This window comes from Heteronotia binoei, chromosome 17, assembly GCF_032191835.1.
Source record: "Heteronotia binoei isolate CCM8104 ecotype False Entrance Well chromosome 17, APGP_CSIRO_Hbin_v1, whole genome shotgun sequence".
In the NCBI taxonomy this organism is placed as follows: domain Eukaryota; kingdom Metazoa; phylum Chordata; class Lepidosauria; order Squamata; family Gekkonidae; genus Heteronotia; species Heteronotia binoei.
The window spans coordinates 21,690,780-21,708,040 of NC_083239.1; the positions used below are offsets into that span (position 1 = coordinate 21,690,780).

Below are 17,261 nucleotides of genomic sequence, written 5' to 3' on the forward strand. Positions count from 1 at the left end.
TGAGGCAATATCTGTGCCATGCTTTGGATTGTTTCCAGAATTACATAAAATGCAAAATGCTATTTTATTTGGAGGAAGGGCAACATTTAGGCTATGGTTGTAAAATTAAATGTCAGGAAGAAAATTCAGATGTTTCTCCTTCAATTTAACAATCTGGTTCAACCCACTTTAGAATATCATTTAACAGAGAAGTTGGAAAAGCTGTAGATAAGTCTGTTTGGGGTACAGGAAAGCTATGGGTTGGCCTCTGTGAAAGAATGGACTTGCAAGCCCCTTCAGTTCCTTTGCGTTGGTCCCTGGGAAGCTGGTAAACCAGAGGCTGTTTCAAGTCTCCACATGATGCTCCTGCCACTTTCCCTCACCTCCCTGGGGTGCCGAAACAAACTGGGTAGCACTTGTTGCCACCAGCAACTCTGAGAGTTTTTCATGCTAAATGGAGTCACCCATCTTGCAGTCAGTGTCTATGGTGTCATTTAGCAGCTCTGCTTAGTTGCTGCACCTCCAGCTTTGCTCCTTCAATCTAACATAAGAACATAAGAGAAGCCATGCTGGATCAGTCCAATGGCCCATCCAGTCCAACACTCTGTGTCACACAGTGGCCAAACAAAACCCCAAGTGCCATCAAGAGGTCCACAAGTGGGGCTAGAAGCCCTTCCACTGTGCCCCCTCCCAAGCACAAGAATACAGAGCATCACTACCCCAGACAGAGAGTTCCAACAATAAGCTTTGTCTAATAGCCACTGATGGACCTCTGCTCCATATGCTTATCCATTCCCCTCTTGAAGCAGTCTATGCTTGTAGCCACCATCACCTCATGTGGCAGTAAATTCCACATGTTAATCACCCTTTGGATGAAGAAGTACTTCCTTTTGTCAGTTCTAACCCGACTACTCAGCAATTTCATTGAATGCCCACGAGTTCTTGTATTGTGAGAAAGGCACTTGCTATGCCTTTGACATAACTGTAACTTTTTGAAAAAGGGAGAAAAGTACTTTTTTCTCTACCCCATGCATAATCTTGTAAACCTCTATCATGTCACCCCGCAGCTGATGTTTCTCCAAACTGAAGAGCCCCAAGCGTTTTAACCTTTCTTCATAGGAAAAGTATTCCAGTCCTTTAATCATTCTAATTGCCCTTATCTGTACTTTTTCCAATGCTATATCTTTTTTGAGATACAGTGACCAGAACTGTACACAGTATTCCAAATGAGGCTGTACCGTCAGGGGCATTATGATACTGACTGATTTGTTTTCAGTTCCCTTCCTAATAATTCCCAGCATGGCGTTGGCCTTTTTTATTGCAATTGCACACTGTCTCAACATTTTCAGTGAGTTATCTACCACAACCCCAAGATCTCTCTCTTGGTCAGTCTCTGCCAGTTCACACCCCATCAACTTGTATTTATAGCTAGAATTTTTGGCCCTAATTACTTTGCACTTGGCCACATTGAACGTCATCTGGCACGTTGACGCCCACTCACCCAGCCTCAACAGATCGCTTTGGACTGCCTCACAATCCTCTCTGGTTCTTACCACCCGGAACAATTTAGGGTCATCTGCAAACTTAGCCACTTCACTGCTTACTCCCAACTCCAAATCATTAATGAACAAGCTAAAGAGCAGGGACTGAGCCCTGCGGCACCCCACTGCTTACCATCTTCCACTGTGAAAATTGCCCATTTATACTCACTCTCTGTTTCCTATTAATTAGCCAGTTTTTGATCCACAAGAGGATCATAGGGGGTGATCCACAAGAGGATAACGTAGGGGGTGATCTATTGCAACTTCTGCTTCTCCCAGTTACCACATTTCAGATAGCAAGACTGAATAGGCATGGTGTGTTTCTTGAGGTTGGGCATACAGCATTCAAACTATAAGAAAGTGTAATGAATAAAGTTAAATGAATTAGAAGAATACATGTTCTGTTCAAGCATTGAAACTGAGCAAGAGTACAAAAAAAGGTGAAAACATGCAGAATTCCTTTCTCTGCACTTGGAAATTATCCTAAGCAATGTTTAAATAAGACAGGCTAGTATTATTTGAATTTTAAGTAGTTTTAAGTTCAGCATCATTAGCTCTCATGGTTGGGATTTCTCCCTGTCTTTTATCACATGGACAAGATGGATTATCTGGGTAGAAGTCCTGCATGGCTTGTGTTTCCATGATTGGAAGCCACAAGAGCTTCTTCTGTGTGTCCAGAGCTTACTTTCACTGCTTGAAGAGTATACCCCCACCCTTTGGGTCATTCTGATCTTCTTGCCACCAAGGGGGAAGAGAATACATTCTAGCAATTTGGCTGTTTCCTTTTCTGCTTCCTGAGGCAAGTTTTGAGATGGTTAACCATTGTCGTGCTTTGGCCAGAGCCATAGAAGTGGGCTGGATTTTTAATGCTGCATTTTAATTTATAGATTTTATTATTTTTTAATTTTGTAAGCTTCCTCAAATAGGTTCCTGGAGAGATGGCACAAGTTTTTTTCTTAATAAAATCATAAGCAGTAAAGTGCTCTGTGCTCTGTGCTTGGAGCTTGATGCCTTATTCCCTCTTTCCTGCCATCCTTGAGTTTGCAGCTGGAATTCAACTTGGCAGGCGAAGTGTACTCACAGCGACTATTTGGGATGAATTTTTCAACATGGAAAGTGTCTCTTCACAATCTGTATGGTGCATTGGATTGCTTTTGGAGGGAAGAGGGAAAGTTGCAGCTGGAAGTTGAATGCTGTCTTGCCTTTTCTATCCACACAGATAACCATCTGCAAAAATGATGAGTGTGTTCTGGAAGATAATTCCCAGAGGACCAAGTGGAAAGTGATCAGCCCCACAGGGAATGAGGCCATGGTCCCTTCTGTTTGCTTCTTGATTCCCCCTCCCAACAAAGAGGCAATTGACTCTGCCAGCAGGTAAAGGAATATCCGGTTTATTTCCTTGAGTGATATGAGGCTATAACCTATTAGGATGCCTTTGGAAATTTTGGTGGGGTTCTGTTCTGGCAGGAGAATAGTTTGAATTCTCTTCAAGGAAGAAAACTTTCAGCAGGGACTCTGTGCCTTCTACATGTTGACTTGCAAAGTGCTAAGCAAAATCTGGAAAATTGGATTATTTATTAAAATATTTATAAATTGTCTTTGACTTGTGCCTTCCAATCCCAAATTTAAAAGCAAAAAATCCCAAAGAAAATGCCTATGCCTTAAAGCCCATTAAAAGCCTCTCAAATGAGACAGCATTGCAACACCTCCTAAAAACTTATGAAGATGGTTTTGAACCCTAAGAACCAGGGCTTTTTTTCCGCTGGAGCCCACAGGAGCTTCACCTGGGCTGGCCAGGGCTCATGCTCCCAGGCCAAGCGATGTGACCTAATGTGCAAATGAGCTCCTGCTGGGCTTTTTCTACCCCCCCTCCCCAACTGCTAAGAACTATTATTTCCCTCACAAAGTTTCTTGTTCTCCACTTAGGCAGAGATAGGTGCTACATCCTTTGCTTTGTCTGGAGCTACAACCCCTTACCCCCCTGCTCCCTTCTTACTCAGGCAGCCAAACATTTTGAAGGGATGCATAAACTAGAACTCAGAAATCTCCCTGTGTAACACCTTTACTCTTTTGCTTTGTGATCCCTTTATGTGCAACTTCTGTAAAGGCGCCTCTCTGAAATGTTCTGAGTTCATGTGTGTTTTGCTGCCACCTTGCCTTCCTTATTTTTGCTGCCACCAAAGGCTCTCACCTTAGAATTGATCAGGATGGCTTAGCTGGATATGGTAGATTGATGGTATGGTCATTGCATGGGGCTGGTTCTGAGGTAAAAGGGGCTTCGTCAAAATAAATAGTTGTTTTCCTTAAACATGAATATAGTTTATAAGTAAAACTGTGTAATGGTTTTTGTATGGTTAATTAGTATGATAGTACATAATAGAAATAGATCTAGCCACTTTTTTTCCTCACTTGCCACTTAAGGCCAATAACTTCCACTTGGGTTAATTTCCCAACTTTTCACCCAGGATAATAACTTCCACACAGCTTATTTTCTTCACTTGCCACTAAGGCAATAACTTTGACACAGACTTATTTTCCTTACTTGCCACTTAGGCTGGTAACTTCCACAAAAAATACACATTTTTCTCACAGCCCTCTACAGCATCTCATTCAAGCTCCTTTCTCTACAGTGGAGTCCACACACCCTGCTCACATAAAGCCTGTCTCTGAACAAAACAGTTGACTCCACACCCTGGGGTACAACTACTATCCAGTCATAGCACACTTCACTCACCTATCCAATCCCTCTTTCTATAGGTTAGATTGCAGCAACATACATTTAAAACACCACATTAAAACAGAAATAAAACACACACCCTCAGTATTTTCCTGGCAAAAAACCCACACCTATTAAAAGCCCTCTCAAAGAAGACAGCCTGCAACACTTTCTAAAAATGTATGAAGACGGTGTTGAATCCTAATAACTATTCTTTTCCTCATAAAGCACCTAGTTCTCCATGTGTGCAGAGACTGGTGCAGCATCCTTCACTTCATCCCTGCTGCCTTACATAAGAACATAAGAGATCAGGCCAATGGCCCATCCAGTCCAACACTCTGTGTTACGCAGTGACCCCAAAAATTACATATATATATATACACACACACACACCCTGAATGAACGACCTATAGAAATTTGCAAACCCGAGAAATGATTGTAGCTGTCTACGTGTCCTCGGGGGTTCCCAGTCTAGTACTGCTTGTATTTTCGCTGGGTCCATGGCTAAGCCTTTTCCGGACACTCTGAACCCCAGGTAATCCAGTTCCTCCTTATGGAACTCGCATTTGAACAGCTTAGCGTACAGTTTATTCTGATATAGGGTGGTTAGGACCTTCCGCACCAGTTTCACGTGCGAGGGGGGGGGGTCCTTGGAATAAATAATGATGTCATCCAGGTACACCCCGCCCCCCTTGTACAGGTACTCCCTCAGCACTTCATTGATAAAGTTCATGAGCACCCCCGGGGCCCCTTGTAGTCCGAAAAGTATCACTAGGTACTTGAATTGGCCCATGGGGGTGTTGAAAGCTGTCTTCCATTCGTCCCCTTCCTTAATCCTTACTCGGAAGTAGGCGTCTCGTAGGTCCAATTTGGTAAAGATGGACCCTTCTGAGACTGTGCTTAACAAGTCCTTAATTAGGGGGATCGAGTATGCGTTGGACACAGAGATCCCGTTTATCCCGTGAAAGTCAGTACAAAGTCTAAGGCTCCCATCCTTCTTCTTTCGGAAGTGGACCGGGGCGGCATGAGGCGCCGTGGCGGGGCGGATGAAACCCCGCTTGAGGCTTTTCTCCAAGAACTTTCTTAGTTTTGCTTTCTCCGCCCACCCCATGGAGTACAGCTTCGCCTTGGGGAGAGACTGGCTCTTGCTCGGGGTTTGTCTGGGTGCAGTAGGTAAAATTGCTTAAGCACTTGTGGAGCATTTAGATCAGAGGCTTTAACCCATTCGTCGCAGTTGGGCGGGAAATAGCACCAGCGCACTAAGTAGTAAAGCACCCCCCGTTGGATCTTAGAGTCCAGGATTTCCTTGACTTCGTGGTGCTTCTCCCCCTTCACCAAGATGGGCCTGGGCTCCGGACCACGAGGGTGCCACCTCAACCCACCCGGATCTCGACGCAAAAAGCTGCAATGGAAAACAGGGTGCACTAGCACCGGTTCGCTCGTGAACAGTCTCTTAAGGGTGTCAAATGCTTTCTGGCACTCCCGGGTCCAGATTAGTTTGGCGCCCGGTTTCCTAGCGTCCAGTCCCTTCCCCTTTGTCTTTAGGAGGTCCGTGAGGGGTAGGGCCACTTTATACCATGAATTTCAGTGTCTGAGCGAATAACATAGGAAAGAGGTTCCAAAGATAAAGCAAATAAATAAGGAGAGAGGGGGCAACCCTGTCTGGTTCCTTTATAAAGAGGGAAGTCTTTTGAAAGATAGCCATTTAAGCTTATGCTTGCAGTAGGTTTTGAATATATTGCAGCTATAGATCTTAAAAATTTAGGGCCAAAATCCATCGCCTTTAGTAGAGTTTGTAAACAAACTGGTTCCACTCTGTCAAACGCTTTATCCGCATCCAGTGACAATATAACTCAAGGTACTTTTTTAGCTCTACAATATGTGATGAGATTTAAGGTTTTCCTTACATTGTCAGATAACAATCGGCCCGGAATAAAACCTTTTTGATCCATATGCACATACTGATCTATTATGGCACTCAGACGACTTGCTAGTAGTGTAGAAAAAACCTTGAAGTCGTGATTGAGTACCGAAATCGGTTGGTATGAAGTTGGGTATTCTTTATCTCTACCAGTTTTATGAATGACTACCATACGTGCTTCCAACAAGGAAGGGGGTACCTTACCAGATTCCATGACATGATTACAGATGTCAACTAAGGGCTGAAGCAGACTTGTTTTAAACTTCTTATAGAATTCTACTGGGTATCCGTCCCTTCCTGGGGCCTTATTATTTTTAATTAAAGAAAGAATTTTTTTCTAATTCTGGAACTGTGACTGGCTTCTCAAGCAGCCCCAGATGGTCTGAGGATAGTTTTCTATTAAAATTAATGGAGTCTAAATACTGTCTTATGTCTTGGGGTTTGGGATTTGTTGTAGAGTAGAGTTGTTTATAAAAGTTCACATATAACCTCCGCTATGTCTTTAGAAGAAATGACTGACTTGTTTTGCTTATTTTTAATAGAATAAATCAAGGTATTAGCTTTCTTTTTCTGTATTCTGTATTTTAGTAATTTCAAAAATTTTTGAGTTTTAATTATAAATCTCTGCTTAGCATATATAATATCCTTCTGAATTGAATCAGTCTCCAATAATTCTAATTTAGAATGAGCATTATTCAGTTTTTTCAAAGTACGTTTGCCTCCCTGCTTCATATGTTTTTTTCTAAGCTTTGTATTTCCAATTGCAACTGTAATTGTTTCTTATTTTTCTCTTTCTTACAAGCCAAAGAAAGAGAGATCAGACTGCCTCTTAATGTGGCCTTAAACGCCTCCCACACATTCTCCTGGGAAGCACCACAGTCAGCATTAAATAAAAAATATTCTTTTATGTTTTTCTCAATTACTGTGCAGACTGACTCACTACACAATAAAAATTTATTCAGCATCCATTAAGGTTTCTCCCCCCTTTCAGGAGACAAACTAAATGAACTTGTAATCCAAGAATGGTCTGATATAGTCCTAGACCCTATATCAATAGAGACCATATTTTTGACAAAAGAAGTTGAAACTAAAATGAAATCAATTCTGGTGTAGGTGTCATGAAGGTGAGAATAATAAGTATACTCACGGATCCCTGGATTATATTCCCTCCAGACATCAGTGATGTTAAAAGTAGTCAGAAGTTTCCCCAGTTCCGTCATTTGAGTATGCTTAACCTCTTTCCTTGTTCTAAAAGATTTATCAAGATTAGGGTTAATTATGCAGTTTAAGTCACAGCCAATGATAAGTTCACCTGTTTGGAAAGACTGTAAATCATTTAAAGTTGACTGTAAAAATTGGATCTGGCCTTCATTGGGAGCATATATTGATGCTACCGTTATCAAATGGCCATCCAACTTTCCTGCTACAAAAATATACCTACCATTAGTATCAATTTTAGTATTTAAACACTGGAAAACAGTAGTCTTGGAAAATAGGACCACTACCCCCCTAGCTTTGGAGGAGCCTGTAGCATAGTAGGACTGCGATATCCAATTTTAATAGCTGATTTTAATAGCTGAGTTTTCACCTTTTTAACATGTGTCTCCTGAAGACAAATGATATTTGGTCTTTCCTTTTTAATTAGATTTGAAATTCTTTTTTGTTTTATTGGATTTTTAAAGCCTCTGTAGTTCCAAGATAAAACCTTATAGTTAATTGGCATAACTACCCTCTTTTAACTCTGAGGGTGCAAACAATTAGAAATGGTCTCCAACAAATTATAAATAGTAACTGATGTCCACAGAATAGGCCTGTTCGTGGACAGAAATCAAACAGTTAGTTGTACCTATAAAACCACCACACACACCCGTCTCCAACTGGGGGGAAAGTTTCCAGTCCCTTCACTTAGGAAGGGAATATAGAGACTGAACACAAAGAAAGTCCCTATGCAGAAACAGAATATAATTCAGGAGGCACCAAAGTAGAACTATTTAACTTTAAACCTTATATTTTCCCCCTCCCTTCCACATCAAAATTAATATTGGGCTGTTTTTTTAGATAAACTGATCAATCGCATGAAACAGCCACCTGTTACCCTACAAGTCAAGCACTATTAATATGAGGTCGTATTAATTTAATACAATGAAACAACACTTATAGTATTATCTAACACATATCACAACTTTGTTCGTAGTATATTAATTTCATGTATGAATTGATCTTATCATATTTTCCAACTCAAAAAACATCAAAATGTATATCTATCTAATCATTCTATTACCCTTATAAACCCTATAAGCAGTCATTTTTCATCTTACCCTCCTAATCATACTCTTATAAATTCATCCATACATCAACACTCAAAACCTTCAAAAATATCTCCTAACTTCTGCCTAAAGATTGATTTCAAATTTGAATTAAATTGATCATAAAATCTACTTGTATAAATAAATAAATATACACATACAGGCATACATACACATACACCCACACACATATATGCATACATATACACCCACACATACATACATACACATACATACATAAAACCAACATAAAAATAATTAATCCTATGAACTTAAAAAACAATCATCTTATACCCAATCCACACATTTATTTTCTTATATTTTCTATCACACTACATCTCCCCCATTCATCACTCACCTTTCTCCCCCCACATTCTTAATTAAATCCACTCCAGATAACACACTCCTCTTACAACAAATACTAAAAGCATAAACTTCAGTTTCCAGATGGATGAACAAAAAAACCTTGCTGATAAGAGCAACAAGATATTACTTATAAGCAGTCATCTAATAAAGCACTTTAGCTCCATCTAGTGGGCTGTCCTCTTAGGTGCAGTAATATAATTGATTGCAAGAATAAAATCCTTTCAAGTAGAATTATATGTGGCTTGGAGCTCTTTTTCTTCCTCCTCCGTGAGTTTGATATTGAGTTGAGAGAGCACTTCTTTCCCGGTGGTTATTGAGTCAATCTTGAGCCGTTTCTGTGCATGAGAATATCTGATGCATTGTTCCATTTAAACTTGATGTTGGTATTAAACAGTTTAGCTGCAAATTTTTTAACTGTGTACGTTTTTCCAGAGCCTCGTGTGAAAGATCCAGTAAAACCAGAACTCTCCGGTCATTATGCGTTAGTGTTCCTTTGGATCCAACCTCCCGTAGAATCCTATCCCTTGCTCTTGGATAGATGAACTGGACTAAGATATCCCGAGGTCTGTTTTTCTTTGCCAATGATAGGGGACCCAGTCTAGAGGCTCGTGCTATAACCGGGGATGAGCCTTCCTCCAGCGAAAGAGCACGTGTTAGCCATTTTGCCATGTATACTGATAAATCAGATCTTAACTCCACGCCCTCCTCAATCCCTCTAAACTTCAAGTTCAGATCCCTCCATCTCTGTTCCAACATAATAATTCTCTCCTCTAAATGTTGTTCTTTTGTTTGTATCTCCGTTTTTAAACCCAGAGAGGCTTCTGCCGCCTGCTCCGCCATTTTTGCGGTCACATCTAACTCCTCCGTGAGTCAACTCAGTTAACTTTTTGTTAATCGGTTCTAAACAGTTAGCAATAGCGCTTTTAAAGTCATTATTCAAATCTTGCCTTAAGAGAAGGAGGTCTCCTTTTGTTATTGAGGTAGAGTCATCATTCGTTTGCCCCAGGGTATTGGTGTTCTTTGTGGCTGTCATTTTCTTCTCAGAGGTCTTTTTTACCCTCCCTGCTGCTGCTGAGTTTCCTGCACTGAAAAAGTCTTTCACTGACTTTGGATTAGGCTTTCTTGCACTCCGTTTGACTTTTGAAGCCTTTTCCATTAAAATAAACTATTTTTGCCCTATGTTTTCCAAGTTGTCACAAAAGTAAAGTAGAGAGGGAGAGCACTGCAATTAAGCGTCCGCCATTGACCCGCGACGCTCCGCCCCCCCCCCCCCCCATAATATTCTTTTTGAGGTGCGGTGACCAGAATTGCACACAGTATTCCAGCAAATTCCAGCAAATCTTACCCCAGCAATTAAACATTATAAAAATTTCAGTGGTGATGAGGCTTGTGTCTAAAAATGGTACACTGTTGCCTTTCTTTTTCTCTATTTTTAAACCTGCTTACCATTTTGGAACTTTGTAGTGTGTGGAACTGCCATGAACGATCACATCAGTGTACCCTTCTGGGTCCATATTGCCTTTCAGGAAAGGCAGTAAGGTACTCCCCCCCCCCCCCAGCCCCTCCAGTCTAGTCCATCCTGAGAAGATTCTGAGTAAGACCCCTGGAACTAGTGCTGGAGGGATCATACCCAAGAGGTTAAATGCCTGCCAAATTGTGCCAGCTCCCTGAGTAAGGCCCAGTTTTTCTCTGTCTTCCTTCTGTAGAGTGGAACAGCTATATCAGAAGGTGATGGCCCTTTGGCACCAGCTCCATGTCAACATGAAGAGCCTTGTCTCCTGGAACTATTTGCGGAAAGCCATCTCTCTGGTGCAGAGCTGGAATATAGAGAAGGTAATGGCGACCACCAGCACCCGGGACCCCCCTTTTTCCTCTCTGTTCATGATCTAGATAGGTTAAGCAGTCACAGGTTCACTACCTCTCTTGTCTCCATTTATCTTAATGAAAGTCCTATCCCTTTTAAACATAAAATGCCCACTCTCTTTCTCTGAAATACCACCAGACAGGGCAGACCAGATCCTTATCAACTTCCCGTGACCCAGATATTCTCCTGAGCTATTGGGGAAGGAAACAAAACACCACTCATGGAACCATCATTTGTATGTTAGCATGTTGGATTAGGATCCAGGAGAATCAGGTTTGACTCCCCACTCTACTGTGGAAGCTTGCTGGGTGACCTTGGGCCAGTCTCACACACTCAGCCTAACCTACCTCACAGGTTTGGTGTGAAGATAAAATTAAAGATAGGAGAATTACGTAATTCTTGTGTAACCAGGGGGAGAAAGATGGGGTATGAATGAAGTGAATAAATAAACACTGCTTCCCCTTTTAAGCTGCCGCCACATGGCTATATACTTAGGCTGAGGCTTGACTGATTTGTGTGTGCATAGTTTTGTTTATGGAGACAATTCACTCTCAGTCAACAAGGTTGAACTAAAGGGAGTTAGTTTTCATTTAAAACTTTAAACAACATTAGAATGATGTATATAAATGGATACAACGTTTCTCAAAACTTGAACTCTTGAGCCTGAACTCCTCATTCCTCCAGTCTCCATTCCTTCTCTGTCACAATCTTTTTTCCCCCAGTCGGCTTCCAACTAAACCTCCTTTGCTCCTAGACTTGACTTCCTCCTGACTGCTTGCTGTCCTCATCAGCATGCTGTCCACTCTCATTGGTTGCTTTCTGAGGGTGCAGTCAGAGTACAGGCTTGGGCGCACCTCTAATTTCTCCAGAACTATTTGTTCCAGAGAAATGCGATCAGCGTGATCACTGACTGCCACTGCGCAGTCCTTGCAGAATGGGTGGGCAGGCAGCTTTGTTTTTTTAAAAAGTCTGCTTTGCGCATGTGCATGTGCATAACCACTTACTTGCCATTGGGCAAATATATGGTTATGCGCACATTGCTAAGAGTGGGGGAAAATGGTGACCAGGGAGTGGAAGTCAGACCTCCTAAAAGGCTCAAGTACACTTTAGAGAGATCAGATGCTGGAGGTGCTCAGTGAGACTGGTCCAAGCAAAAAAACACCAGACTTTATCCAGTGTTAGGAAAGTCAGGGGGGTGAGACTGGGTGGCCAAGAGGGGAATGAAGGACATATCTGGATGAGCACTTTAAATCCATTGGGAAGAAGCAATGACATTGGAGCAAAGTGCTTGACCACCCCCTGAGAGAGGTGGAATTGGACCTTTCCCTCACAGTAATTCTCAAGCCTCTGAGGGGAATCCTTCTGCCAGGCTGTGAAATCCGCTTCCTCTGATGGCCATTTTCTCCCTCATTAGCCTTTCATAAGTTTCTTGTTGGATTTTAATGTTGCCCATTAATAACCAGTGCTGTTGTAACTTTAAAAATAGCTTTAAACAAAAAAGCATTATTGTTAGTCAGCTGAAAGTTGATGGTTTGCTAGTACTGTCATTTTAGTCTATGTAAATAACTTCAAAATCCCATGCCAGTGTGTCTTCTTGTTAGGTGGAGCTGAACAGGAAGTTAGAGTGTGGTGGATAGGAAGCAGAAAGGAAGTGTGAGACAGCCATTTAAGGCTGAAGTAGAAGGGCATCTTGCTTCTTGGCAGTATAAGGGGGAGGAGGATAAGCCAGAAATGCATCCCAGGAAGATGTAATTGAAGGGCTACCTCCCATCTTCCGCTCTGAGGCCCATGCCTCCCAAGAGGTAGGACCAGCAAGAAATTCAAATTACTTTCATTCCTGCCACTTTTAATCAAAATCCACAGGGCCCAGTAATAGTTATTATTCATATAACCTCCACCAATGTGTACAAAACTTTCCAGCATAATTAAAAAGAAAAGTCGCTGTCCCAAGAAATTTACATTCTAAGGAGAACACTGCATATGTATTTTCTCAGTATAGAATTCCCCTCCCAGTTTTGTAATTCTTTAGCAGGCCTTTTCAGTAGTACTCTTCTGGGTTCTCCTTTCCTGTTCTCTTAATCCCAGCCATTGAACACCATTTCTGGTGAATAAATATGCCTCAGAACTGCTTCCTAAACAGAGCTAGGTTTTGTGGTGGAAAAGTCATGTATAAGAATATCTTCTAGTGTGTTTCTGATTAGGGAGCTTTGATTCTCAAAAGTGTTATACCCTGGAAATTTTGTTGATTTTTAAGATTTTACAGGAGTTGAATCTAGCTCTTCTAAAGCAGGGGTCCCCATCATGGTGCCCATCAGACCTTTTCTGGTGCCCACCAAGTGTTTTTCCAAAGTGGGCACAGCGAGGTAGGGTTTTTGCCCAGCAAGGCTTCTGAATGACTGCTGGAGATTTGATTGGGTGTGCAGAATTTTTAATATGTTGCTTTGGCAGCAGCTGCCACCACAACACTGTGTTACTGAAATTAAGCGGAGGCAATCATTTTGTGGCTAACTCCACCTCCTGCAGCAGCCATTTTGTGGCAGCCATATTGTTGCTGCACCCACCATGCCATGTCAGAATTCCAAATGTGCCCATGGGATTTAAAAGGTTGGGGAACCCTGTTGTAAACTATGTATGCTGGGAGGGCATCATTTAGCTCCAGTGATGTCACAGTTATTGGCCAATATGCACTTTTAATAGTCACACTGTAGAATCATTTTTGGAGGGAAAATGAACCAAGTGCAACAAAGCTTGCATGGTTTGTTTGTGCTCTACAATGAGGCAGGAACCCCACGCCCCCTCTAAATTCTACATCATCCTTGCCTGTGGTGAAGTTGTGACAGTCTGCGTCTCTGAAACTGTTGCATTTGCACATGGCATTGGAATGACCAAGGCATCTGTGTCTCCCCCTCCTCCAGCTCAGGGCCTTGCCCTCAGGAGAGTGTCACCAGACTATGAGGAACCTGCAGGTGCACTACACGGACTTCCTGGAGGACAGCCGGGATTCAGAGCTCTTCTCCTTGACTGACCGACTGTGCCTGGAGGAGGAAGTGGAAGCATGCAAAGAGCGGTTCCAGCAGCTTCTCCAGTCAATGGAAAATGGTGAGCCTATTGGAGCCAGATGACAATGAGGGGTGGCCTTGGGAGAAAAATTCTCTTTGGGTCAGGGAAGGCTAAATCTTTTGTTACTTTAATTAAGGCCAAACCTTTTGGTACCCATATGGGAAAGGGCGGAATATAAATAAACCAAATAAATAAATAAAATTAAGATGTGATAAAAGGTAGGAACAAATAAGATCTTTTAAAAGTGGAATTTGGGGAGGCGGTGTTCTGGGGATGGGGAGGAATGTTGCATGACATCACCCAGAAGTGAAGTCTTTGCACTGGGGATGCTCTGGTGTTTGGGCAAAACTATGGAGTTTTCCCCTCAAAACCAGAGAGTTTGCCTGAAAACCAGAGTGTCCCTGTGCGACATCCCTGGCACAGTGATGTCACCAAAAGTGATATCATCATATTGGGGATATTGTGCGATGACGTCCCTGTTTGGGGGTGGAGATTTCTCGGCCGGCCAGTGTCAAGTCGGCTGAATTCAATAACGAGTCTTTGGTTGAAACAAAGTTACTAGTTTATTGGAGACAGAACTATAGACCATGATAGAGATTGAAGGACTGGGGTACATAGACATTAACCAAGCATTTAAGGTATAGATCAAAAGGATTCCTGAGGGAGGGGCATTCTATGCAGTGTACATTCACATCAGGATGTTACTACTTCGTTCCCAAGCTGAGGCCTTGGCGCTTTCACACTCCCACAGACACTCTGCCTGAGAAGGCACCACTATCTTGTTCCCATATCACCATTTCAAAGCAGGCTACACAACAAAGGGACAGTGAGGGGATGAGGAAAGTTAGCTAGCAGCATTCGGTGTTCAGTGTGGTTTACCCAGAACCCTTTACTTCTGAGCCAATGTTAGGATGATGCAGTTTGACAAAAATACAGCAGACTTGACAGCCAGGTGGCTGGCAGTGGACTGAAGCCTCCAAAAGTGAGGGAAACCCCACTGGGACCTTGGGTCTGCTGAAGTTCCATTCTTTAGGTGTTGACTCTGATGAAGTGACCTTTCACTTTCAAAAGCTTGTACCCTGAAAATCTTATTGGACTCCTGAGTTTAGAATGCAGTTTTCCAGTTATTTAAAAGTATGATGGGAGTATGGTTTTATTAGGACAATTATAATTCAAGAAGCATTTTAAGGCAGATGCTGAATTGATATAATTTTGTACATCTTCCATTGATGTCAGGGGTGTGTAGCATATGCAAACGAGTTATGCAAATGAGTGTGGCATATGCAAATGAGTTGTGCTAATGAGCTCTGGCACCTCTTTTTCTACAAAATGACCCCTGACCTTACTCATCTTTTGCTGCCAGAGGTGCTGTCACTAGAGATGGGGAGGGGTTGTTGTTCAGTGGAAGAGCCTTTGCTTGGCATGCAGAAGGTCTCAAGTTCAATCCTTAGTTTCTCCAGTTTAAAGAAGCATACTATAGATGATGTGAAAGACATCATCTGAGACTCTGATGCCTGAGACTCTGGCAAGCCAGTCTAAGTAGGCAGTACTGACCTTGATGGACCAATGGGCTGATTTAATACAAGGCGGTTTCAGGTGTTCACATGTGCTCAAGATGTGAGGGTTGAAGCCAGTGGTCTGCCCCTCAGTTTGCAAAACCAGCAGTAGCTCAGATGTAGTATGTCAGACCTCTGTGGGTCTAGATCCCACTTTTTTTTTGCCTGCTTTTATTGGGAACAGAGGACAAAGATGAGACTGCAGCTCGGACATACCTCTCTGAACTGAAGAACATCCGCATTCACCTGGAGGAATGTGAACAACGGCTAGTGGGGACCATTCGGACCCCGAGCAGCACCAGAACGGATGGAGATGCTTTACAAGAGAACACTTTCCGTATTGCTGAGCAGGAGGTAAGTATTTCTGGATCTCAAGAAGTGGGGTTGTGGTTTCTGAAAGCTTCGGAGAGCCAGTTTGGTGTAGTGGTTAAGTGTACGGACTCTTATCTGGGAGAACCGGGTTTGATTCCCCACTCCTCCACTTGCACCTGCTGGCATGGCCTTGGGTCAGCCATAGCTCTGGCAGAGGTTGTCCTTGAAAGGGCAGCTGCTGTGACAGCCCTCTCCAGCCCCACCCACCTCACAGGGTGTCTGTTGTGGGGGAGGCAGGCAAAGGAGATTGTGAGCCGCTCTGAGACTCTTCGGAGTGGAGGGCGGGATATAAATCCAATATCATCTTCTTCTTCTGTTGAAAGAAAATATGTGGGTCTTCTAAGTTGCCGCAAGACTCCTGTTTGTTTTTGCATTCTCTCCACAGCGATTGAAGGAGGATTTGAATCATTTGAAGGCTGACATGGAACAGCTTTCTGAGAGATGCAACATTTTCCTGCACAAATCTCCAACGGGATCCAGTGCCCCACATCTGCGCTCTGAGCTTAACCTGCTGGTGGAAAAGATGGACCACGTCTATGGGCTCTCATCCGTCTACTTGGACAAGTTGGGTTTTTTGCTTTCAACCCCAAAGAGGGGGGGGCTATGTGAGGTGGTGTTGATAGGGTTGCCAGCTCCAGGTTGGGAAATTCTTTGAGATTTGTGGGGATGGAGCTTGGGGAGGTTTAGCAAGAGACATCAGAAGAGTATAATGTCACAGAGTCCTGCTTCTAGAGCACCCCTTTTCTTCAGTGGAATTGATCTCTGTCAACTGGAGATCAGTTGTAATTCCAGGAGATATCCAGACACTTGCTGGAGGTTAAATATCAAATGAGCCAGTAGCTGTCATAATAGTTGTTACTAATGGCATACACTTAATTGTTTTAGACAAGGCTTTTGAAGTAGCAGGAACTCATCTGCATATTAGGCCACACACCCCTGATGTAGTCAATCCTCCAAGAGCTTACAGGGCACTTATTACAGGGCCTTATGCAAGCTGTTGGAGGATAGGCTACATAAAGAGTGTGTGGTCCTAATATGCAGATGAGTTCCTGCTACAAAAAAGCCCTGGTTTTAGATCTTTTTAGAAAAATGTGATATGTGCAAATACAATGTCTCATATAATAAACACAACATTTCACCTAGGTGCAGCCTGTACAGTCTTTTGCAAAAGTTTCTTATAAAGTTTGATAGAATAGTTCAAAGTTATAAAGAGTCTCATACAAATGGAAATTAATCCACAGCTTTTAAATAGTTTCTTACAAATGGAAACAAATCCACAAGATGCCGGCAAACGATAGTAGTCTCTTTCAAATGGAAATTAATCCAAAAACCTCAGGATTGCTGTTCTGTTCTCCACGTTTCTGCCTGAGTTGGAAGATACTTTTGCAAAAACTCATAGATTGTACAGGCTGCACCTAGATGAAGTGCTGCATTTATTATATGAGACTTGTATTTGCCCATGTCACATTTTCCTAAAAATATCTTCTAAAAAGATTAAGTGTATTCCATCAGTAATAATGATTGCGACAGCCGCTGGATCATTTGATATTTAGCTTCATATCATAATCTCTCCCTATCAT

The 17,261-nt window shown here is 42.4% G+C and overlaps 2 protein-coding genes across 18 annotated transcripts in view; one reads left to right on the top strand and one right to left on the bottom strand.

The window, feature by feature from the left end:
- The window catches only part of AK2 (adenylate kinase 2), a 436,257-nt gene that overhangs the window by 308,907 nt on the left and 110,089 nt on the right, over nt 1-17,261 (bottom strand). The gene's annotated exons all lie outside the window — the stretch shown is intronic.
- MACF1 (microtubule actin crosslinking factor 1) overlaps nt 1-17,261 on the top strand; it is a 414,929-nt gene that overhangs the window by 217,886 nt on the left and 179,782 nt on the right. For all 17 annotated transcript variants that reach the window (XM_060258444.1, XM_060258431.1, XM_060258437.1 and 14 more), the window contains 5 exons: nt 2,740-2,894; nt 10,536-10,662; nt 13,609-13,792; nt 15,494-15,663; nt 16,067-16,245. In XM_060258444.1, the coding sequence (XP_060114427.1) occupies nt 2,740-2,894; nt 10,536-10,662; nt 13,609-13,792; nt 15,494-15,663; nt 16,067-16,245 (815 nt within the window). The remainder of the gene's footprint in view (nt 1-2,739; nt 2,895-10,535; nt 10,663-13,608; nt 13,793-15,493; nt 15,664-16,066; nt 16,246-17,261) is intronic.